The sequence below is a fragment of the Triticum dicoccoides genome, chromosome 2B (assembly GCF_002162155.2).
Source record: "Triticum dicoccoides isolate Atlit2015 ecotype Zavitan chromosome 2B, WEW_v2.0, whole genome shotgun sequence".
In the NCBI taxonomy this organism is placed as follows: Eukaryota; Viridiplantae; Streptophyta; class Magnoliopsida; order Poales; family Poaceae; genus Triticum; species Triticum dicoccoides.
In genome coordinates, this window is record NC_041383.1 from 445566696 (window position 1) to 445592603 (window position 25908).

Genomic DNA, 25908 nt, shown 5'->3' on the forward strand with positions numbered 1-25908 from the left:
GGGGGAAGTGGTGCCGATGGTTCCGGGCGCTGGACTTGGCCGTGTGGGCGGCGAGCAGACAGTGAGCTCGGATTTCAATTTGAAGACGGCGACCTCCGCGTTCTGTGGCCGCTCACGCCAACTCGGTTGCCGGCAACCTCGTGTGGCTGGTTTGGTGGTTGGTCGGAGTAGGCTATGGATGGGGGAAACCCTTGGCGAGCTGCGGCAGCCACGATGCCGGTGGCGCTCCGTCGCCGTTCTACTTCTTGGGGTCGGCATCGAGTCCTAGCCCATGCTCCTCCTCTCCTTGTCCCGGCTGAAGACCCGAATCCCCTTGGATTGGGTGGCGATGGCGTCTTGGCGTCGCTTTCTTCTTGAAGACGCCGCCTTTGGGACGGGTGCGTGGTGGTCGCGGCTTTGGCGTGGTCGGTTGCCGGTCTTCAGTTGGTCCTGCTCGACAATGTTCGGTGTTCTTCATGGCGTGGCCCGAGGCGGTGGCGTTGATCGGAGTAGCTTTACCAGCGTGGCGGTGTGTTGCCATCCTCTCCTAGTCCATCCGGGATCAAGCGTGCTCTCGGATGGTCGGCAACGGTATGGGAGTTGACGGTTGTGCGCTTCCTCCGGAGGCGGGCCGCTCCATTAGCGTGAGCGTATCGTGGGCATGTCCTGAAGTTGCCGGGGTCCTCGATGTCCTAGCTTCTAGAGTTGTCAGGACTGTTGTTGTCCGGTTGCATCTTGTATCCTCTGTTGCCTTCTTTTTTTTTCTTTTTTTTTGTGGTATCGGTGGTTGTATGCTCGGCTGTTGCTTTATAATATAAAGCGGGGGAAACCCTTTCTCTTAAGGTTTCATAAAAATAAAATGTACTATCCCCTTGCATGGTCCGGCCTACCTGAACAAAATAAGAAATCTGAACATTAACTTACGTTCTATGCACAAGCTGTACCATGAAGGACGAATAAGAAAGCATTAGTGTTGCTCACGTTGCTTTGCCATGTGATGAGTGGGCGAACCATACCCGAGTCTGAACTTAATAGGAGATGATGATGGTATTTAAAACCCACTTAAAATGTAAGCGTAGGATACTGCATGCTGTTTAGTGGAGAGGCTCTCAACACCTTGATCGAACGGGTATTGTGGACTGAGCTAGCTTATGCAACGGCTATGATAATTGTGATGATTTGGCTCGCCGTGAGAGCAGAAAAATAGCAATTACTGTTCTCTAGGACATCTACAATTCTCTAGGACACCGTAGATAGCAGGGGCAGATGCATTGGAGCATTGGAAACAAATAACTACAGGCCATATCTATTCATGAATCATATTACCTGTCAACTGCAATTCAAACAGTCCTGACACCCTGTGATAGAATGGCAAAGAATGAGAAGGAGAGGCCTTCCATGACAGACAAGAGCTGCTCAGGCTAGCCAAGGTGACCGCCTATCATGGAACTCATCCGAAACCAGTCATGTAATAACCGGGGCTTCTGAAAGAGCATATAGGCAAGTCATCCTTGGCTACCAGACGAGGAGGCTCTGGCCCTCATGCAAGGCACCTCTTCTCCCTGGCTTCTTCCTCCTACCGAAGATTGGTGACGCATTGCGGCTTATGTTTCGTGCTATTTATAGCGAAAAATGCGGGGGCCAGGATGCTAACTTATCAGTGTGCCGCCATCCGCAGCCTCCACAGATACCGGTCACTGATCGTTGACGCATATATATTTCGTGACACCGCAATATATTCGGTTCGATCACTAGGCTAAGGGGGAAGGATACGGAGGCTGAGGTCCACCGGGCATGAACATTTTCAGTTAAATGGCGAGAGGTGCATACACTTGCAGAACAATACCGACACAGCAGTTATCATTCCGATTTTCCATTTCCAATAAAACAGAAAGTACGCCGTGATTCACACAATCCAAGGCAAATCTCGATATATTCCCTCTTGGATATGTAGTATCATTTTGGAGAAGAGCTCATCTACCTTGCAGACTGCCTTATGCTTTTGTGATGTGGGGACGAGGAGAGGGCGTCGTCCACGTCTATTTAAAGTTATTTATTCCCTGCAGTTTGGGTTTGGATAACTCATATTTAGAAGGCTTGTCGAACTAAATAAATGCATCCTTTTATCTGTTGGGGTAATAGAAAGCCAGTCTAGGATGTACAGAGATTAGAGGTAACTACTCATGCTACTCTGAAGGTTTCTGAACATCCAACTGTTCACATTCAGGCAATTTGTTTCGACAATCAAATGCCTGGTGCATGAAAGTTGCACTTTGCTTTCTGAAACCGTTTTCCCCCTTTCAGAACGCATCTTGGCCTTACCAAGTTGGTAAGGGGCAGTTGACTTCACACAACTTTCTGTCCATTCCTCATCTTCTACGTGTCAATCAAAAACGATCGCGTGCCCTTATTCTTGCAACGGGACGGAGACAGGAACCGAAGTCTTTGGATGAAGAATATCACAACTTTTGATGGCTGCCATGGCTTCATGCACGGAAAAGTTCCTTTTCTAGAGCCAACGATATCATGAAGCGGAAAGTTGGGCTTGGATTTCTCTTTCAAAGTTTTCCAACAGTACAGTTTAGATTCATTTTCTACATCTAGCATACAAGTAGACCACTACGTGAAATCTTTGTGAAATTAACAAAGATTTCATCAAGAGAGATTTTAGAAAACCGGTTAACAGTGATACTAAATAGTACTCCCGCTGTCCCATAAGATTCTGCGTGTTGGTTTCTATGAAAGTCAAACTTCACAAAGTTTGAGCAAGTTTATAGAAAAAAATATCAAATTTCATGATGAATCTAGAAATATTGATTTAGTAATCTATATGTTCATTAATTTTTCTATGAAACTTGGTCAAATTTTACATTGACTTTAATAATAATACACACTAACTTTTTAGATTAAATATGCACTATATTTTTGGCCGGAGGGAGTACATAACAGGCTATATTGCGTGTGCTTGCAAATATTTGCGCAAAAAATTGACATTTTGGAATGCAAAATATCAAGAGAACAAGAATTAGAATACCATCTTTTTTTCGAACAGGAGGTTAAACCCCCATCCTTTGCATCATTGTGATGCACACATCTATTCTTATTAAATATTAAGCAAACTTACAGGATATGACATGAAGACCTATGACTTAGTCGATTTCTTCCGCAGCAACGCCTTTAAGAAGGGATCAACGTCCTCACACAATTGTCTCCTTGTCCAAGCAGAGACAGCCTGTCGATAGGTGATCATCGAGAGCAAAGACCAGTGAGATCTCCTAGATTGTTCGGCCCAGGGTTAAAACACTCCAATCACTTTAGACACAGACACAATTTACAGAGGTTCAAGTCGTCGCGCGAGGTGTAACACCTTACTCCTTGTTTCATGTGTGTTTTGTTGTATATCGAGAGCTCTCCTGCATACAACAGGCACATTGAACTCTTAAACCTTCTCTCCATCACCTTTTCTCGGACGACCTTTCGTATTTCCTTATATAGCTCGGAAGAAGAACCACCCCCCTGACCTATGTGACCGACTAGGATGGGGTGGCATCCTTTGCACATCGCCCACGCGGGGGTCCATCACGCTGCCACTGGGTGGATAGTGGTAGGCAGAGGACTCCCATGTCGCCACGTTGTTGTACCCCTACAATACCTCCTAGGCTTCCGTTGTTAGCGGAATGGAGTGGGTAGGGGCTCGCCTTCCTGGGCCATAGCCTAAGTCAAACATGCCCATCCTTAGACATCCTATCCGGCTCATGGCTAGCCCGGTCATGCGAGCTGATGTAAAGGTCAGACCACCCTTGTCATCATTGTTCTTCTAGGTACGGGCCACACCGTGGCCACCACGTAAGCTGGCCAAATAAATATATCGGCCACCCCGGAAAGCCAACCCTGCCCCACCAAGCACCTGTACCCAAATGGTGAGTGAGGGCTCACCACATAACCCCCGTCTCCCAGGGAGGGACAGTGGTGTCAAAAGCACTCGGGGACTCTGCCGTCAGATGACTCCACGAACACCAGATTCATAGTGCCTCTTTGTAGCGCCTACTAACGCACGTTGCCGGAGATGGGGATGAACCGTATTGCTTTATCCGGGGGACCCCGTTTTCCGTATCACGGACAGTAGCCCCCGGCCTTGCCTGCTGGCAGTGATTCCGAGGAGACACACCATATGGGTGGGCCGAAAACCCTTTAACGGGTCATCGTCAAACCGTGGGCAGAGAAACCGGGTCGTCACCCTCGACCAAGACGTTGCCTTGTCCCAAAGCGGAATTATGAGGCTCAGTCCCATCGGCCAATCACGCAAGCAATGAGAGGTGAGCCTGACCATTAAACGTGAGGCCGTCGCTCCCGCCTTCCCGCCTATAAAGAGCGAGGCTCCATGCTCTCCGACCGTAGCCGAAGCCTCTTCCGCCCGCGAGGTCACTTCAAAAAGGAGGAAGAGCCCATAACACACATTCTAGTAGGGGATCACAATTATGGTTGTTCAAATCCTAGTTGTAATCCATGTTGAAATCTAGTACGAAAACCTTCCATTGTTGAGGTGGAGAAGCAAGAGGTCTTGCAGCCAATGATAAACAGGTCTCATAGGAGATTTCTTTTTTAAGCTACATGTATGGGATTCTGAGCATGCGCATCGCTTTGGCAGCCTTCAAATGCATATGAAGCGCCCTCCATAATTTTTACGAAGGCTGCCAATATGAAGACTCTGCTAGAGTTGTTCTTAGCATGTGCATGCATCGTACGTTCACGACAGCCACAGATGAACTAATAGTGGTTCTAATAATACATGTGCCGACGTATGCAACCAATAGTGGTTCTAATAATACATGTGCCGACGTATGTGGTCGTTAATTCTACTTGTTAGGCTGTGTTCGGCAATCCTCTGCTCCTTCATAGGGGAGTGAAGCACGCGGAAGCACCCTATTGGCCACTCCTCAAAATTATACTGTATGCTGCTCCGCTCAGCAGGGGAGTTATGGAGCGGAGGGATTCCAAACGCAGCCTTAATATGGCGCCCCCCTCCAACTTGAGGTGTGGATATTTTGAATTGATGATTGCAAGATGATTGAACTGATTAGGCCTTGTACAATGGGAGGTGCTTAGGGGAGGTGCTTAGAGAAATAAACCAAGCTTTTCTTAAGCACCGGTGCTTCAGAAAAACCCGATTTATTTTTCTAAGCTTACATGGCTATTTCTTGCTGATCCACTCCCTCCCTTCTTTTACAGGGCGTGTATAGCGTATCTCCTGGCTTCACAGCTCTACAACTCCAAGCTTGTTTTATCTAACCATTTCTCCTCGCTTTTTTTGTGCGGTTTCCTGATTGCCTTTTTTTTTTCTCTTAGGTCCACCATAAAGATTTTTTTTTATCTCGCTAGTAGCACGAATCCATGTGTATTGCTCTGTTCTGATTGTAGGATGTTGCTATCATACCACACAAAGCAACTGATAAAAAAATAGACTGTTGGCACCAGAAGTGCTCAAAGGCGTTGCAGTGGCTCCCCCGGTTGCATTGTCTCCTCCCCCGGACGGAAGGGCAAAGTAAATGTTGATGCTAGCTCCGTAGCAAAGATGAGGTGGTGCAAAACTGTAGAGGCGAAGTGTTGCTAGTAGCGGCTGTTCCGGGTGGTACGAGTCAAAGTGGCTGAGCGCTTGGCATGCGTTGAAGGGACAAAAGACTGCCTTCTGAACGTGCTGGCATGCATTGCATCCTGGAGCCGAACTGTTCCAATGTCGCCCGCTCGTTGATCCAATGCAGTGAGATTAGGTCATAGATCGCCAGTACCGAGAAGTCTGGAGGCCATCTTCACGCTTCAGAGATGTTCGCTTCCAACACGTCCAAAGGGGGGGCTCATGGGTTAGCTAAATCAGAAATATGTCGTGCGAATAGGTCGATTTTGATCTTGTATGCACCTCCCCTGATTTTTCAGCTCCTTTTGAAGGATTGTAAGCATATTCCAACCAATTAATGTGAGCCCTTTGATTCGAAAAAGAAAAAAGCTCAAAGCTAATACCTAACCTTTGACTCACAACGCCCAATTATTAGACTTCGGATCACAATCATGGAAACGACGCCTCCCATTTCTAGTCTAGCTCCATCATGTGCTATTTTTTACTTAAAACCCCACCACGAATTCAGCTCAGGACGAATGGACCATCAGTACTATGTTAGGAGAGCATCAAATCATTATCATGTATATATAATTAGCACAAATACAGGCTTGGTATAATTATGTCAGCACAGATTTGTTTTTCGAACTTGGCACAAATTTGTTTTTAGTAGACTGCATAATTGTGAAGTGAAGTTCTTACTACAAAACTGTATATATACACACTTATTAAAGAAACAATAATTCAACCATTTGAGTTATATATCATCCCGCTCTTTGAAAAACCGAATCTCTGTGCAAACAAGGACAATGGTGGACAGATACACCTAAATCCAATAAATACTTCAGATATGCAAGCCATGGAGTAAAAATAATACAATAAGTAGGCCAAATAAATAAGCCAAGGATAGGAAGTCTTTCATATGTGAATGAAGGTAAAATATTGCTATCTTTATTTCACCTTTTTGTTTCACAAAATACACCAAAGACTATTGAAGAAAACCAAGAATGAAAACTACATACGTACAAAATTGCCTACAATTATAGACAGGTTTGGATGTGTGAGTGCTCACGAGGTTTCTGCAATCAAAGAATAGAATATAGTTAGACATGGCATTTTACATTGTGTGTAGTAGCATTTGTGCAGTAAAATACTGAATATATCTGAATATTGGAATGTTGCAAAAAAATCATGAGTGGATTGCATTTTATTCACATGTGAACTTGTCAACTATAGTATGATCTAAATACTTTCCCTAAAACTACTCACAATGCCATGATCAAAACCAATGAAACCATCGAAAAGAGCATATATCTAAAAATGGAAAACATAACACAGTGAGATGATCAAAAACAATAATGGAGTAAAACCAACACTTAAGGCACAGTTCAGAACAGAAATCTATGGTGAGGATTAAACATGAAATTATTATTTACAGATAAATATGTGTGAAACCAATTATTTAGCAGTAGAAACTTACCCTTCATCCTTCTGGTGTCTATAGTTGTTTCTGCTATTGATCTGCGGGAGACATCTGCCAAAGATATAGGTGTTAGTGGGGGCGAGGAAACTTCGCTGCTCTCTCTGCTATGCCTAGACTCCAACAACTTATTCACAGTAATAATAGGTGTTCTTTGGCTGTTTGAAGGTATAGAATAGCTGCGAGTCATGGCAGCAGGTGGCCGTGGAAGCGGTGATGCTGTATTTGACGGTGGGGAGGCACGGGTTGGTACGTTAGGAATTTGCCGCCTTGATACCAAAGGACCAGAATATCCAACCAAACCAGGCCGGAGAGTGTCTAAAGGTGCAGGAGGCCTAGGCAGCTCATGAAGCTCACTAATTCTGGGGGATGTTGTTGGCAGTGAAGTTATCCTAGGGACTTTTGGAGCCACAGATGGAAGAGAACCTGGTCCGTGTGATTTTGTTGACATAACACGAGGAGGATAATTTACTGATGCTCTGTGACCAGCAGCTGAAAACAAGGGTTTGCTTAACCCTGCTTTACTAGGAATTGGGCCAGAAAAAGATTCCCTCTTCATTTTCTTGGAATCTGAAGTGGAGTAGGAATAAACTAATGGTGATGATCTCCTCTCAGTACTTGATGGCATCTTAACAGGCCCGCTATACAAGGAGCTCGGCATATAATCTTTCACGAGCGGAGAGGAATGCCACAAATTTGCTGCCACATGTGAACTCTCTGGTTTATCTGAATGAGGTGATCTGTTGGTGCCTGCTGAAGTGCAGATTTTATCATCAGCTGGTGTCGGGAGTTTGTAGGAATAATTTGTTCTACTTGACTGTAGTGGGCTCGAGAACATTGGAGAATTCAACTTGCGAAGCCTCACAGATGGATCAAGCACATTATCAGCAAAAATTGGTGCTGATTGAGTACCAAACTCAGGCTTCACTCGAGGAGCTGCAAAATCAGTCTCTATTTGTTTGGCATGTTCCTGTAAGTGAACAAACGGCAATTAAAAGAACTTCAGGACACACTCAAAATGCTGCACCGTCAGACTTAAATAACGAGAGCGGGAGTATAAAAATAGTAAAAAAAAAAACAAGGGCTGGAACAAGTGAAGGAAGCAAGGACCATACACAAATCCCAATCTGATTATCACACTGTTATTTAAACCTTATATAGAAAGGAAGTTCAGATTAGTGTGCTTCATCAAGTGATATTTTACGGAGTGTTAATAGTTCCCGGTATAGGCACACACCACTGACAAAAGAAAAATGACGGCAATCTGTAGGCTAGAATGGATGATGACAGTTTGCTTCAAGCAGGTGATCTATATAGAAAATTGTGAAGAGTCTATATCAGAAATATTTATCACCAGTAAAAACTGAACGTCACTTCAACCAAAATATCAATGCCCCAAAACTCTCATATCCAAAAGAAGGGAAAAAGAACTGATACAGCAGTTAACTTGATATGGAAACAGGTCCACTTCAGGTTAACCTAGACTACCATGTGGCAGCACATACCATGGCTACACGTTTCCTTAAGAGAATGCTTGTAACCAGCTTGTAACTCGTTGACCATGGGAATGGCAAGGGTAGCATGATTAGAAGTTCAAGGATTACCTGCTCATGTTCCTTCAGAGGTTTCGTGGGACTTGCCATATTAGACTGATCCAACTACAGACAAAACAAATGATGTTTAGAACTTAAAGGATAATAAAGAAAGGAGATAAGACAGGTATTTTAATATTCTTTAGTTAAAACATGGGAATGGAAAGTCTGGGTGAGCACTGTGATGCATCTGCCCAGGAATGGAATTGAGCTGTGCTGCCGTATAGATTCGGGGTCACCAAGCCCAGGTATGTGGGATGACACATAAAAGGAGCACAAGAACGTTAGCTAGAAAGGACAGAGCAGATCGGAAGTATCGTGTTCCTCTCATTTGGTTCCTCTGCTCCGTATCTCTGATTCTGCTCTCCCGCAAATTCACCTCAGTTATCCCCAATTTACTACCAAATATCAATGCAATTTGTAACCAGCTTTGGTGGACCATAACAGCAAAGTTTTTCAAAGTAAAATAGATAACTCGTTGATATTTAGCGCGAAAGTAGTGTTTAATTTGCTGAAAGTTGCCAGGAGAAAAGAAAAATCAACCAAAACACGAGCCTAGGGCTGTAGTAACACAAAACTACAACCCTGGTATTTTTAACTGATACTCTAGACTCAAGGGGAAGGGGAGCCTTGGCGCAGTGGTAAAGCTGCTGCCTTGTGACCATGAGGTCATGGGTTCAAGTCCTGGAAACAGCCTCTTACAGAAATGTAGGGAAAGGCTGCGTACTATAGACACAAAGTGGTCGGACCCTTCCCTGGACCCTGCGCAAGCGGGAGCTACATGCACCAGGTTGCCCTTTTTTTACTCTAGACTCAAGGGGCAAGCAGTAAGAAAAAACCATAATCATCTCAATTAGTCTGTTAAAGCGAACTCTAATAGACTAATAGACAGGGCGGCATGGCATTGACTACGGCAGTTGTTCGGCACATTTTCGGCTTCAGCCGGTAGGTGAGCTCATCTCACCGAGCTCTTCTGAGAAAAATTCATACTTTTCAGAAAAGATCTGAAAAAGATAGTAATTCAATCCAGTTTCCTGAGCATTCTAGAAAAAATTCAGCATACTTTGCCCAGCTATAAATTCGAAAAAATACCCAAAAATCTGAAGAAAAAAATCACCACAAAAATACCAAAAAACTGAAAAAAAAAACCTAGTAATTCAATCTACGTTCTCTGAGTGTTCTGGCAAATTTTGAGCACATTTGACCAACCATTTGGAAGTTTGGACATATTTTGTAACTTCCGGCAAAAATAGAACCAGCTCAGCTTCGGTTCGGCTCGAGCCGAGCTCAACTAATGGCTCAAGCCAAAAGTGAGCCAAGCCAGTGCCTTAGTCTGTCACATGTGGGTGCCGCCTGCCAGTTTTCTCTTCAGCTAACTAATCAAGAGTTCAACATGATTATGAGTTCTTTGTAGTTATTACTTACCCCCAGAGTCTGGAGTATCAGTTCGAAACCCCTAGAGTTATAGTTCTGCGTTATTAGCCCCTAGAGTTGTGTCTTCCAGCAATTTACTCTTTCTAATTAGAAGAAACAATCCATGAGCACAATACAGTGAGGCCAACCCTCAACCGCAAGCAAACTGAGGCCTAGCAACACTCCATTCTAGAATATAAAAACAAGTTTTCATATTCATTGCACTGCACTCATGAATGCCACCAGAGACCAGAGTCCAGGCAGCATATGCTGAATTGGCTTACGAATGAGTACCAACTTATTTGGGCTTCAGTCCTATCCTCGCCTAAAATGTTTAACGTGGTGTTATTATATTTGGAACCTCAACTAATATATGTTTCTACTGTGCACTTTAAACTCTCATGTGGAAACCCCAGCACTATCATACTTTGAGCATACATACAGGCCACCACCACTACTGCTCTAGAGCGATACACGTCTAACCATACAGTTACCAGCCTATTCTTAGATCCAGTTTTTCAAAAGTTCTGGGATGGTAGTTCTTTGGCTCATTTGGCCATGGTAACCAAAAATGGTCTAGAAAACAGGAATTAGGGAAAGCCAAGAACTGACTTTCGGATTAAAATTAGCATCAACAGGAAGCACTCTGAAAACCAATTAACTTCACAACAGTTACCGGTTAAAATTTAACAAAACGAAATGAATATCAGAAGCATAGTTTCTCCTGATGTTTGTTTGTTACCATTAGATGCAATCCTCATGAACCTTTTTTTTCTTAAAAGATCAAGTGGCAGGCCCATCTAATTCCTCCTAAGTATTCTTTTATTATGTGGGGAAGATTACAGAAGAACACAGGCTATACCAGTAAAAATTCACATTGCTGCGGCATGCAATTCACATGTTGCGACAGAAGTTCAGCAGGCTAGGGAGCTGAGCAGAGGCAGGAGTTGGTCCTTGAGGCGGCTCAGAGCTGGAGCCCATAGATTACAAAAGACATAGTTGTAATCAGCAAGCAGAAGTCCTAGTTGGTTTCTTAGTCTAAACAGGCATGCCACTTTAAAACATGGGCACTGTATGAAGAGAGACGACTGTAATCTTTTGTTCTGAAGCAATACGAATTTTGCTCCTCATCCCTCTTCTCCCCTCCCACCCCATTATCCAATTGTATGCTGCTCTCCAGCATCACAGAATCAAAACCTCATGTTAGGAAGCTGGCCAAGGGGAGTGCCACGACTACTAACTGACACTGAAGAAACCTAAACTGAGTAGACTATGCGGTCACAAAAAACTTGAGTATTGACCAGCACAGATAAATCTTCGCGAAGTGCTCATATTAGGAGATACTGGATACTGATATAACACTAAGGGGTACAAAGTGAGACTCGATGAAGTCTTTAGTAGATGAGTCAAATAACGATTGAATGGACGAGTTGGGAAAAGGTTAGCTTACATCCATTGAACTTCTGGAAGCAGGAAAGTTTATCCCGTAGTCAAAACTCAACTCACTGCCCTCACTATGATTGTCCTGGTAAGAGCTGTAATCATCATTATCAGTGTCATCATCTAGTCCACTGAAGTGATAATCAATGTGCTGCTTCTCAGCAACTGCTTTTACATGAGGTTCTAGAGCCTCTAGATACTTCAACCCTTTCCTGAAAAAACTCAACTGAAAGTTCAAACAATTATGAGATGGTTATAGTGTATACCACCGTATGAGCCATATTAAATTATTAATAGTTCCTGTGAAGAAGAGTTAAAGTACCTGAGCAGCATGATGGCGAGCAGCCTGTGTTAAAATACTCAAGAATTGACCTTGCTTCAATGATTTCAAGCGAAATATGAATAATGTTGCATCTTCTTGGTACTCGAGATAGGACGCTTGCAATTGTTCTGGGGAGAATGTTTCAGTTTTGGGATGCCTTGATCGTCCTTTATCTTTATAGGCTGACCGCATGGTTTCATATTCCTCTCTGAAGCCAAAAAAAAAACATTTTTTAGAACTTGGAGAGAGGAAAGGTAAATGTCATAAATTCAAGGTAAAGTTTGTACCTTTTCTGATCACAGTGGTCCTTCATGTCCTGCATCAGTAAGAATGAAAGAGACAGCGTGTCATGGTTTCACAAATTGAAGTATAAAAGGAATTCAATTAGTTAGTTAGTATTCAGAAATGATGAAATTACTGCACGAACACTAAATTGGAATGACATTACGAAATGTGAAGGTAGCAACTAATTGTATTAATTAAGTTGAGACAACCATAGTCAAAAAGATCAAACCTCTACAACTTGTAGCTCCTTGAGAAGAGACTCTGAAGGGTTTGTGATTGTATTTATGATATTTGTACGCTGAAAAAAATAACAATTACAGGACAGAGTATTACAGTACAACGAAGATGACAGTATGGCAACTCTAAGACTGTTTCAGTTCAATGTTACTAAGGTAGAAAGAAAATTTACATAGTTATCCACAAACTTTTGTAGTTCAAATTGAGCCTTTCCTAGCATCATCAGCACCCTGCCTGCAGGTAAAAGACCACATGAATAACGCAAGAGGACCAAATACTTCTATGACTAAGGAAGTAGATCTCCAAAACAAACAACACAAGAATTTCGCTCTCGATATTCACTGAAATCTGACTATCACCTTGTTCCATAAGGAAACGAATGGACAGATCTAGAATAATCACATGCATAGAAAAAGTAGCATCAGGGGTATTTGTTTTTCATGAAGGATCTGGTAATTTTGACGAAGAAAAAAAAACAGTAACATGAAACATAACAGAGTTAGCTTTATTAATCAAGAAATGTCCTTTGCTGCAAAGACTGCTAAGAATAAATCCAGGAATGCAAGTTTCCAGATAATATGTGCTTATAAATTCAGATGACTCACCACTGTCATCATCATCGCAATCCAATGCAGTTTTCTCAAGTAAGCAAGTTCCCATTTCTTCCATAGCTTCTGCAAACTCTGTGTACATTTGATCACAATGAATTATGAAAGTACTACAATACGAGCACACACTCTCTATTAGACGTTACTTGGGCACCGTTGTCTCGTTAAAAATTACTACATCAAAGAAATGCTATAGCATACCATATACACTATTTGTTGTTGCAGCTGCAGCCGAAAGCAAGCTATCATAACAAGTTCTCATTTCCTCCATCTCCTGCAAAATAAGAACCTCACATAAGTTGGGTTACAAAAACGTATTTTCATCAGATTGATAATCTTTGCAGCTGTCAGTGACAGGTGAACTGTGAGCATTAACAAATAGCAGGAAAAACCATTCTGACAGGAATTTGGCAGTCTGGATCCATTAGATCACGTTGTACAAAAGCTAAGGTTTGGCCCACCTCATATAGATATTTGAAGTTTTGATCCTACAAGGGCAATAGCAAATAGTACATCGTCAACAGCTTTGAGATTCACTGCTTGCTAGTAACATGCCCCATCTGCAAGTCACAAATGGCAGTGGTAGCCTTCTAGCGAAACGAACCAGTATGCAAAAGCAAACCATACTACATTTAACATTGGCATGCTTAAATCTTCTCCTTCATTATCGCCGCGTGCAAAAGCGTCAACTTTTTATTCTTATCCCAAAACATCAAAAGGAAAAGCTAAATGAAATAAAAGACTTCTTACAGATTAATCAGAGCACTGCACTCATCCACGGTACTGCTCTACAAATGTAGCCATGACTAAAATCCCGTAGTCCCTTTCAAGCATCTATCAACACCTCAATCACTTTCATCTAAGTTGGACTGACTACATTGCTGTTGAAATGGAAGATGCCGGTATGACTCAGCAATCAGTACTCCCTAAATATAAAAGATTTTCTGATATTAATCTTGAACATATATAAAATCAGCAGCAAGCACTAACATATTTCGATATATAACAATCATCAGCCAAGTTTATCGCATATAAAAAATTATTCCACTAATGACTTTGAATTGCTGACCCGAGACTCGTTCCAGATAGCACCTTTCTCCACTAAAAGTTTCCTGCCGTAGACTTTGACCAGCAGAGCCAAGCCACAAATATCAAACGCGTGTAACAGCCAGAATAACACATAAAACAATCAGCTCTCACAAATTTCACATATTATAGAAATATAAAAATATCGTTACAGCAGTCGCATAGAACTCTTGCTTTGTTCATCCTCACGCGTAGAAGAAGAAAGGCAGACGAAGAGAAAAAAAAAACGATCTCTCTATCCCTCGCTGGAGTTTGATTCCCTTCGATCTCACATAATCGCTACGAGCAAAAACAATTCACCGCAGCCAACAACAAGGACCGATATACACACAAAAACAAAATAGAAACAGCCCGGCAATACCGCTAACTTCTCGATCGGCCAAGCCCCTTGCGATCCAATTTAAGGGCGTATTCCAAACCAGCAGCGCGTAATGATTCCAGGAAAAGAAATCGTAGTCAGAGTAGGGAGTCGGCGAAACCTGGGCGGCGTCGACGAGGTTGTCGAGCTTGGCGGGCGGCGGCCGTTGGTCCTTCTTCTCCTTGTGGTGGTGGGGGAGGGCGAGGCCCCGAAACTTGCGCAATGGCGATTTCATCGTCGAATCCAGAAACTATGGCCAATTCGTGCTCCGGCGATGATTCGAAGAGGGGAGAGGAGGGAGAAAGAGGAGGTTTGTTTCTTGTTTGACAGGATGGATTTCGGAAGACCAGAAATGGAGGAGGGAGAATACGATGTCTTCCTTTATGGAGATGCTACTGGTGTTTTGGGAACGGAAAATAATTGTAAACAATTCGGTCCATGTTTGACCTGACGCAACCAGTTTGACCAGAAAAACGAGAATATCCCCTCGCTCAATAAATGGGAAGATGAGAACAAACTGTAAAACAATGGGCCACGCTAGGCCGATTACCGCGTGCCTCCGTTTGCCTTAATTCTTCTCCCAAAAATCACATTTATTTCAAAAAAAATCTTAGTAAATTTTGAAAAACATGAAAAAAAATTAGAAACTAACATTGGGCACTGGATCAATATGTTATCCCAAAAATAATATAAATTGTTGTCAAAAGTATGTGAAATTATAGAATATTGGTATGAAACAATAAAAAATTAGGACAATTACATTTGTGTCATTGATTGAAATCCACTACACAGATTTGCCCATAATTTCAAAGCATGCTTAAATTTGTCCCTCTGTCGTTAGTTTCCATTATAGAAATGCCCTTCTGCGCCGTTACCGTTCGGTCAAAGAGCTTTGACCATCTTGAAAAACTAGCAAAAAAATAAAAAAAAATCTAAATTTCTGTGAGATCAAATATACTTAGATGCGTGCAATTCTTCGTGCTATTTAGACATACCAGGAGCTTGTAGTAAAGGAAAACAATAAATCTGTACGTCTTTGAATAGTAAATTCAAAAACATATAAAAATTTTGGCATCCAAAATGCTCGGGTGCGCAAAGTGTGTGCAAAATTTTGTTATCAAATGACATGCGAGGAGGTCTAGCAAAAAGAAACGGAAATAGTGCATTATTTAAAAGTTTTTCCTGAGGCAAGTTATTTTTCTCCACGAGCTCCTACAATGTCGAAACACAACAAAATTTGGCACACATCTTGCGCACCCACGCATCTTGGATGCCAAAAAAATCATATGTTTTTTATTTTTCTTGCTATTTTTTTGTATTTATTGTTCACATGCGTACATATTTACTGTTTTTCCTTTGCGAGCTCCTATAATATCCAAACAGCATGAAAATTTGCACGCACCTAGGTACCTTCGGTCCAATAAAATTTCAGGGTTTTTTTTTATTTTTTTTTTGCTATTTTTTCGTGATGGTCAAAGCTCTTTGACCGGACGGTAACGTCGCAGAAGGGCATTTCTATAAGGGCTACTAAAGGCAGAGGGGAAAAATTGAGCATGCTTTGAAATTAGGGGCAAATCTGAGTAGTGGTGTGACGCCCCCGATTCAATCGTACACTAATCATGCACGCAAACGTGTACGATCAAGATCAGGAACTCACGGGAAGATATCACAACACAATTCTAAAAACATAAATAAGTCATACAAGCATCATATTACAAGCCAGGGGCCTCGAGGGCTCGAATACAAGTGCTCGATCATAGACGAGTCAGCGGAAGCAACAATATCTGAGTACAGACATAAGTTAAACAAGTTGCCATAAGATGGCTAGCACAAACTGGGATACAGATCGAAAGAGGCGCATGCCTCCTGCCTGGGATCCTCCTAACTACTCCTAGTCGTCGTCAGCGGCCTGCACGTAGTAGTAGGCACCTCCAGAGTAGTAGTCGTCGTCCACGGTGGCGTCTGGGTCCTGGGCTCCAACGTCTGGTTGCGGCATCCGAGAAGAAGAGGAAAACGGGGGAAAAGAGGGAGCAAAGCAACCGTGAGTACTCATCCAAAGTACTCGCAAGCAAGGAGCTACACTACATATGCATGGGTATATGTGTAAGGAGGCAATATGAGTGGACTGAACTGCAGAATGCCAGAATAAGAGGGGGATAACTAGTCCTATCGAAGACTATGCTTCTGGCAGCCTCCATCTTGCAGCATGTAGAAGAGAGTAGATTGAAGTCCTCCAAGTAGCATTGCATAGCATAATACTACCCGGCGATCCTCCCCTTGTCGCCCTATGGAAAAGCGATCACCAGGTTGTCTGTGGAACTTGTCTGGGTGTGTTTTATTAAGTATCCGGTTCTAGTTTTCATAAGGCCAAGGTACAACTCCGGGTCGTCCTTTTACCGAGGGACACGGCTATTCGAATAGATAAACTTCCCTGCAGGGGTGCACCACATAACCCAACACGCTCGATCCCATTTGGCCGGACACACTTTCCTGGGTCATGCCCGGCCTCGGAAGATCAACACGTCGCAGCCCCACCTAGGCACAACAGAGAGGTCAGCACGCCGGTCTAAATCCTATGCGCGCAGGGGTCTGGGTCCATCGGCCATTGCACACCTGCACGTTGCGTGGGCGGCCGGTGAGCAGACCTAGCAATCTCCATTACAAAGGAAGTTGCATTAACACAGTCCAACCCGGCGCGCGCCGCTCAGTCGCTGACGTCACAAAGGCTTCGGCTGATACCACGACCTCGAGTGCCCATATCTTTCCCACGTAGTTGGTTAGTGCGTATAGGCCAGTGGCCAGACTCAAATCAAATACCAAGATCTCGTTAAGCGTGTTATTATGAAGTAACCGCGGACACCGACCAGGGCTAGGCCCACCTCTCGCCTAGGTGGTCTCAACCTGCCCTATCGCTCCGCCACAAAGTAACAGTCGGGGGCCGTCGGGAACCCAGGCCCACCTCTACCGGGATGGAGCCACCTGTCCTTCCAGCCCCCACATCGGAATCACTTGCGGGTACTCAACGAGCTGACCCGACTTTAGTCACCATCTGTATAGTATGTATATATGTATAGTATATACCCGTGATCACCTCCGAAGTGATCATGGTCCGATAGTATAGCAAGGCAGACTGACAAGAATGTAGGGCCAATGATGATAAACTAGCATCCTATACTAAACAATTAGGATTGCGGGTAAGGTATCAATGACTGTAGCAACAATGACAGGCTATGCATCAAAATAGGATTAATCGAAACAGTAACATGCTACACTACTCTAATGCAAGTAGTAGAGAGTAGAATAGGCGATATCTACTGATCAAAGGGGGGCTTGCCTGGTTGCTCTGGCAAGACGGAGGGGTCGTCAACTCCGTAGTCGAATTGGGGTCGCCGGCAGTCTCGGGGTCTACCAGAAAGAAGTAACGGAGGGGGAACACAATAAATAACATAGCAATCAAAGCATCAGAAAGCGAGACACGGCAATACGCGGTGCTAGAGGTGACCTAAGGCAGCAGGAGGTGATACTGGTGAAGGGGGGAAACATCCAGGAAAGTATCCCCGGTGTTCCGCGTTTTCGGACAGATGAACCGGAGGAAGAAAGTTGCGTGTTTGCTATGCTAGGGATGTGTGGCGGACGAACGGGCTACGTATCCGGATTCGTCTCGTCGTTCTGAGCAACTTTCATGTAGAAAGTATTTTCATCTGAGCTACGGTTTATTTTCTATGGTTTTCTAAAGTCTTAATCATTTTCTGGAATTTATTTATCTAATTTAAATCAACATTATCCAGAATAGTATGGGATGATGTCAACATGACGTATGTGTGATGTCAGCAGTCAACAGTGCGGTTGACCTGGTCACCTGACAGGAGGGTCCCACCTATTAGGGACTGTTTAGCTAATTAACAGTAGTTAATTAGGTTAACTAGTTATTAGGTTAATTAATCTTAATTATTTAATTTAAACAGAATTAATTAAGTTAATTATTTAGTTAATTAATTAATTGATTGATATTTCTATTTATTATTATTATTATTAATTCCTTTTTTTAACGTTTTAGGGGATGACCCCACATGTCATAGGCCAGGGGGCCATAGCGGGTGTGGGCTAACGGGTTAACGGGCGAGCCCCGATGGGCACCCGAGCGGGCGTTGCGGTCAGAGAGAGAAGGGGGCGGGCACGCGGTGCGACACCGGCGAACGGAGAGGCAGGGTTGTGGTGTGAGGGTCGGGTGAGGTGAACGGGACAGCGCGGGAGCCGGGTTGGCGTGGCGCGGCGGCTCCGACGAGCGGTGGCGAGGGGACGAGGTCCAACAGGGCAACAACAGAAGTAGTCGCAGCAGCTAGGAGCAGAGGGCACGGCGGGGCTTAGTGACCGCGGGCGTGGCCGGACCCCATCGAGGGGCGCGGTGGCCGCGGTGATAGAGAGGAAAGGGGGACGAGAAGTAGGGGAGGCGAAGGCCGGGGGCCTCACCAACATTGCAGGGAAGAGGCGGCGAGGCCTGGGGTAGGCCGGCAACAAGGAGATGAGGGGGTCCGATGGGGAGGTCCGGCGACGGCGAGGCCTTCAGGCGGCGAGGGAGGAGCTTCTGCGTGGCGGCGGCACGAGGACGACGATAGGCAGAGGATTCCCGGGCGCGGGGGCGACAACTATGGTGGGGCTCCGGCGCGGCAGGGGGTGGGGATGGTGCGCAGGGGCGACGGCGGTGTCGGGGACCGAGGGCGACGGGCGGCATTGGGGACTGGTTGCCAGCCCCCGATCCAGATCGGGGGGGGAAGGCAGAGGGGGAAAGTGGGGGCGAGTGGAGTTGAGTGGGAGGTTAGGGTTTCACCGGGGGGTCGAGGTGGCCTAGTAGGGCGCCGAGGTGGGCCGGCCTGGCTGGGACATGGCCCAGTTGGGCCGGGGGCTGCTGGTTCTTTCTTTTTTTATTTTTGTTTGGTTTCTTTTTATCTTTTCATAATTTTCTTTTCTGTTTCTTTTAATAATTAATTTATTTTAGTTTTTGTAAAATTTAATTTCAACACCTAAATTAGTATTTAGGAATACAACACTGTCACATTAATTTGGACAGCTAAATAAAATAGTTTAATATTTTATTAATTTGAAAAAGGTATTAAATTAAATGTTTTGCCGCTGCTTTAATTACCTTAGTGCATCTAAACACTTTACAAAAATGTGGTTTCTGCATCAATATCATTTATGATTTATTTTCTACAACTTGAACATTTTAGTTTTAGAGTTTGAAAACTTTTGATGTTTGCTTTTAATTCAATTTGAATTTGAATTGGTTTTGAACTAACGCGAGATTATCAACAGTAATCGAGGTGACATGGCATCATTAGCAGGGGATTACTATAGTCTAATTATCCGGGCGTCACAATTCTCCTCCACTACAAGAAATCTCGCCCCGAGATTTAAGAGGTAGTGAAAGGGGGAAATGTTTTGGTTACGAATCTAGCGGGACTTCTCATCCTGGCTTGCTCTTCGCGAAGTTGATCCCTGTCGTTGATGTCTTCATTTCTCTACTTCAGGTCATCTTGACGAAGTCGCATCCTTTCTTCGGGGTTTGTCTCGTAATTACGAATAGGTAAGGGACAGTCCGGTTACGACAGAATGCTTATGAGGGAAACAATCTGGGGTTAACCCATGAATGAGCATAAGATTATCTCTCGAGTTGAACATATAAAATACATCGAGAGTAAGGTATGAAGGTACAATAAGAGGTTCCAAGCAGATAGATAGCTGCTCGAAGTCTGAACCAGAGTGAGAAAGGGGTTCAGAGCAGCGAGAGTAAGTATTGTGTCTGATACCAGAATAGAGCACTAGGAAGGTGGCCCGTGAATTAAATACGAAGCCAAGCATGGGGAATAACCATTAGTAACAGGGCTGTACAGGAGAGTCAGGTTTTGATCCTGTGGAACTGTGGGTTATGGGCCCATCATGTGGTTAAAAGTAGGAAGGGTGTTGACATCTTGCACGGTCATGATAGCAAGACATGTCAGATGGTAGCCTATCAGTTATGTCGACAACAATGTCGGTACCAAGGGTGAGGGACAAAGAGAACCATTTTCCTGCTTGTTGAACGAGGCGGACCAATAGGCAAAGTTCTCGTCCATCGGTGGCTACCGGAATGTCATCAACAATAGTAACAGGGTCTTGCTGACAGAATTGTACACCGTGGTGTTTACATAAGTAGGAGAATAATGCTGCTTAGATCATATAGATCACAAGAGAGGTTAAACCAAACAATGGAAAGGAAAATATGATTATTAGATTAAACAAAACAATGGAAAGGAAAATGTGTTTAAACACATATTTCAAGGGTATATCCTTCCCAAGGACAAGCAGAGCATGATATCCATGACAGGATATAATGTAGAAAACTCTTTAGGTAGGGGAGAGAATTTTCATGACATTACCCATACAGGTTTGGATAATTGAGCAGGAAACATTTAGTATTGGGTTTCAAATGTTCCTAATGAAAATCGGAGTACCATAGATATGCTTCGAGATAGCATTGAAATGGTCAATAGGTGAAGATCAGACTTTGGAAACAAAAAGGATCCATCAGGAACAACTTATAGGATAAGTCTTACAATTTCCTCATGGAAGAATGGATAGCCTTGCTGAAAAGGATTCTATAACAATAGGGCCTCGGGACAGGTGTGCTAGGCATGACATCACCTTACCGGGTCATATAAAGACCAATGTTATAACTCTTGGAAATATGTCCCAACCATCATATCTGACAGAGATTCAGATCTGATTGGTGTCAAAATCCTCAGACTCGGGATGCCTGAGAAGAAAAGGTACAACACAAATTGACGAGATGACATTGTAAAATTCTCGGGAAATGAACTATGGAAGCGAGTTCCGAAACAAGAGTTCATCAGTAAACCAAGGAGAGGATGAGGGGGTGGCTGATGGACTCAGCGACAATTCCTCGAGATATCCAAAAAGATGGATTTCCACAATCATGTGAACAAGGAGATAACATTTGTCAGATCAAATGATATTAATGATGTGTGCCCGAGGAAAACATACACAGTTAAACATTGGTTGAAAGGTGCGCCCGAAATATGGGTTGGGTTGCACGACCAACGTCGGAATGGCGATTGAGTAACCAATACACTAAATTGGAATTATTGTCCATTAACTCTGAAGCAATAGGGTAGCTAGAGATAATAAATTCGCACATCAGAGTTCACTCAACACGAGGACTAAGAAAAGGATGGTGATGGCGAGAAGCATCACTGTACCAAGAATTTTTAAGAGCTGGTGAAATTCTCTCTACATCTTGACATAAATGGCAATACTCAAAGGTAAAGGAGAACAAATGTTGGATAGCAAGGAACTCAAGGTATTGCACAAAACACAAACAAGTTTGTCTTGAACGGAAGGCAATAAAGTGGTCGATGATAATACAAATCATCGAGGGAAAGGATGGTATTTCTCATCATGAATTCTTGATACCCTGGAAGAGCTCAGAATACTGATGATGATCACGACACAATTGTCGAGAGATTTCATGAAGATGTAATTGATCGATGATGACATCAAGTCAAAGGATTGATGAAGCGAAAGGTTATTGGAGCCATGAGTACAACACAAACTCAAAATCAAGCTCGCTGTTCAAGGCAAAATGATATGATGAGGAAGATCGACATAAGCTTAGCTCATCATCGAAAATTATGCTCCGGGAATAAGGACCAGGTAGCACAGTTAAAATTAGCACTATAATGATATAGCCGATTAGGCTAGGAATGACTTGAAGGATTATTAAACTCATAAGCAACGAAAATTACTTGGGGTTATCGAACCGGAATGCGGAATTGGTTCACATATCGGTGTTCTCGGTTGATGACAACCCAGAACCCGGGGGAAATCTGAAATCGATGAGAAGCAATACTAGATGAAGACTCAGGGAGCAACATAGTTCTTTGATATTCTCGAGATACCGGGGGTAATACTCGATGACAGATCAAAGTAGAGGTTGGACTAGGGTATTGCCCTGCAGAAGACAAGTGCTTAAACTTGCACGAGAAATGGTATTTAGAGGAGAACATGGTCGGATCCACGATTGCAAAAGACCAGATCCCAGATATAAGATGAACTTATACCAAAGGAATAATTAATTTAAGAGAAGCTTTAATGATAAGATCTACATCGTATCCATGGGCATGAACACCAAGTTCAAGGTCGACTCCCACTTCTCCAATGCATAACCTTTCATTCACTTCTCACTTTTGAAGAAGTTGTAGTGTTGAAATTTTATCTAGCAAAATACCAGAAGAATATGACTCGTGAGAACTCTCGGGTTCCCACAGATTAAGGAAGTAATAGGTTCAACCCATCGGGGCATCTTAGGAACATATACCACAAGCTTCGGAGTAAATAATACAAGCTCGAAAGTAGAGCATTGTTCAAAAGCAGATGATACAATTTACCAAAGGCATTATATACCCATGGAAAGGCTCACAAGGTTATTCAATATGAAGGACACTGTCAGATAAAATCCAACAAAGGAACCGATGGTCCACAAGGGATCTGATGTGAGCATCGGTACTCAACCAGAGGAAGAAGAATGCAAGGAGATCTTATTATAGAAACATCTGACTAATTCAAAGTTCAAATGCAAAAGAATTATGATTTCCAAATCAGGGGATCAGAAGCAACGTCTGATCAAGGATGGATAAGTTGAGTAGGCTTAGGGGTATATTCGATGGCAATTTGATTGGTCGAGATCCAGCTCATGTTTAAAATGACGTCTGAGCCGAAAGGATGAATTCTAGGATCAGATTAAGGATTGCAATATTCACAACATATTGAATCAAGGGACCGAAGATGATAAAGGCAAAGGACATCCATGAATATTGCTAGTCATTTGGAATTAACCAAAATGCAGGCAGACAAGCATTTCAAGAGCCATAGGCTAATGAGGATTCTCGAAAGATCGGATAGTATTTTGAAGAATTTTGTGAAACACATGAACAACCAGGGATGAGTGGATACTTGGTAAGAGCGAGGAATTATCCGTAGGGGTATTCATGTGGCAAAGAACTGCAAGGCAGTAGGCACAAAGTATTCTTGAAACAACAGAGAGAATTTCGATGTATCTTGTAATAACAAGATCAACTAGGAAGCATTGTATGAATGGCGAGTATACGTGGTTATCCATAGGGGTTTATCGATGGAGGGGGATTGCAAAATCGACGCCATAAAGTCTCAAGAGAACATCAGAGAGTATCTTCGGATCCTTCTGGTGCAGCAGACGATCATCTGTAATAAGGGGCTCTCCAGGAGAAAGTATTATCGAGAACCTAGAGTCCGAGTTAGTAAAATTGTTTAACCCGAATAGAAGAGGTGTCAGAGTCCCTGAGTATAGGTCGAGGAATAAAAGATCCTACTACCACCCAATGGCGACGTGTGCCGGTAGGACACACAGCCATGTTAGTAAAAGTTTTTGCAACGTCTAGACTTGACTTCGGCCAAGGAGTTGGGAAGGGGGATTCCTACAGGCAGTCGGCTCTGATACCAACTTGTGATGCCCCCGATTCAATCGTACACTAATCATGCACGCAAACGTGTACGATCAAGATCAGGGACTCACGGGAAGATATCACAACACAACTCTAAAAACATAAATAAGTCATACAAGCATCATATTACAAGCCAGGGGCCTCGAGGGCTCGAATACAAGTGCTCGATCATAGACGAGTCAGCGGCAGCAACAATATCTGAGTGCAGACATAAGTTAAACAAGTTGCCATAAGATGGCTAGCACAAACTGGGATACAGATCGAAAGAGGCGCATGCCTCCTGCCTGGGATCCTCCTAACTACTCCTGGTCGTCGTCAGCGGCCTGCACGTAGTAGTAGGAACCTCCAGAGTAGTAGTAGTCGTCGACGATGGCGTCTGGGTCCTGGGCTCCAACTCTGGTTGCGGCATCCGAGAAGAAGAGGAAAACGGGGGGAAAGAGGGAGCAAAGCAACCGTGAGTACTCATCCAAAGTACTCGCAAGCAAGGAGCTACACTACATATGCATGGGTATATGTGTAAGGAGGCAATATGAGTGGACTGAACTGCAGAATGCCAGAATAAGAGGGGGATAACTAGTCCTATCAAAGACTACACTTCTGGCAGCCTCCGTCTTGCAGCATGTAGAAGAGAGTAGATTGACGTCTTGCAAGTAGCATTGCATAGCATAATCCTACCCGGCGATCCTCCCCTCGTCGCCCTATGGAAAAGAGATCACCGGGTTGTCTGTGGAACTTGTCTGGGTGTGTTTTATTAAGTATCCGGTTCTAGTTGTCATAAGGTCAAGGTACAACTCCGGGTCGTCCTTTTACCGAGGGACACGGCTATTCGAATAGATAAACTTCCCTGCAGGGGTGCACCACATAACCCAACACGCTCGATCCCATTTGGCTGGACACACTTTCCTGGGTCATGCCCGGCCTCGAAAGATCAACACGTCGCAGCCCCACCTAGGCACAACAGAGAGGTCAGCACGCCGGTCTAAATCCTATGCGCACAGGGGTCTGGGCCCATCACCCATTGCACACCTGCATGTTGCGTGGGCGGCCGGTGAGCAGACCTAGCAACCTCCATTACAAAGGAAGTTGCATTAACACAGTCCAACCCGGCGCGCGCCGCTCAGTCGCTGACGTCACAAAGGCTTCGGCTGATACCATGACGTCGAGTGCCCATATCTTTCCCGTGTAGTTGGTTAGTGCGTATAGGCCAGTTGCCAGACTCAGATCAAATACCAAGATCTCGTTAAGCGTGTTATTATAAAGTAACCGCGGATGCCGACCAGGGCTAGGCCCACCTCTCGCCTAGGTGGTCTCAACCTGCCCTGTCGCTCTGCCACAAAGTAATAGTCGGGGGCCGTCGGGAACCCAGGCCCACCTCTACCGGGATGGAGCCACCTGTCCTTCTAGCCCCCACATCGGAATCACTTGCGAGTACTCAACAAGCTGACCCGACTTTAGTCACCATCTGTATAGTATTTATATATGTATAGTATATACCGTGATCACCTCCCAAGTGATCACGGCCCGATAGTATAGCAAGGAAGACTGACAAGAATGTAGGGCCAATGATGATAAACTAGCATCCTATACTAAACAATTAGGATTGCGGGTAAGGTATCAATGACTGTAGCAACAATGACAGGCTATGCATCAGAATAGGATTAATCGAAATAGTAACATGCTACACTACTCTAATGCAAGCAGTAGAGAGTAGAATAGGCGATATCTGGTGATCAAAGGGGGGGCTTGCCTGGTTGCTCTGGCAAGAAGGAGGGGTCGTCAACTCCGTAGTCGAACTGGGGTCGCCGGCAGTCTCGGGGTCTATCGGAAAGAAGTAACGGAGGGGGAACACAATAAATAACAGAGCAATCAAAGCATCACAAAGCGAGACGCGGCAATACGCGGTGCTAGAGGTGACCTAAGGCAGCAGGAGGTGATACTGGCGAAGGGGGGAAACATCCGGG

General features: G+C 44.0%; 1 protein-coding gene and 1 long non-coding RNA gene across 2 annotated transcripts; both read right to left on the bottom strand.

The window, feature by feature from the left end:
• Positions 1-281: 281 nt before the first annotated feature.
• Positions 282-1550, bottom strand: LOC119367818. The gene is made up of 2 exons (XR_005176444.1): positions 1306-1550; positions 282-869 (listed from the first exon to the last, which is right to left on the bottom strand). It is a non-coding gene; the product is annotated as an uncharacterized LOC119367818 (long non-coding RNA).
• A 4965-nt stretch (positions 1551-6515) lies between these two features.
• Positions 6516-14791, bottom strand: LOC119364124 (uncharacterized protein At2g33490-like). Its single transcript, XM_037629535.1, has 11 exons — positions 14533-14791; positions 13169-13241; positions 12965-13042; positions 12532-12593; positions 12352-12420; positions 12125-12153; positions 11838-12045; positions 11526-11741; positions 8675-8728; positions 7071-8040; positions 6516-6669 (listed from the first exon to the last, which is right to left on the bottom strand). The coding sequence occupies exons 1-11, from the start codon at positions 14644-14646 to the stop codon at positions 6659-6661; spliced, it is 1884 nt and encodes a 627-aa protein (XP_037485432.1). The 5' UTR covers positions 14647-14791; the 3' UTR covers positions 6516-6658.
• Positions 14792-25908: the final 11117 nt, after the last annotated feature.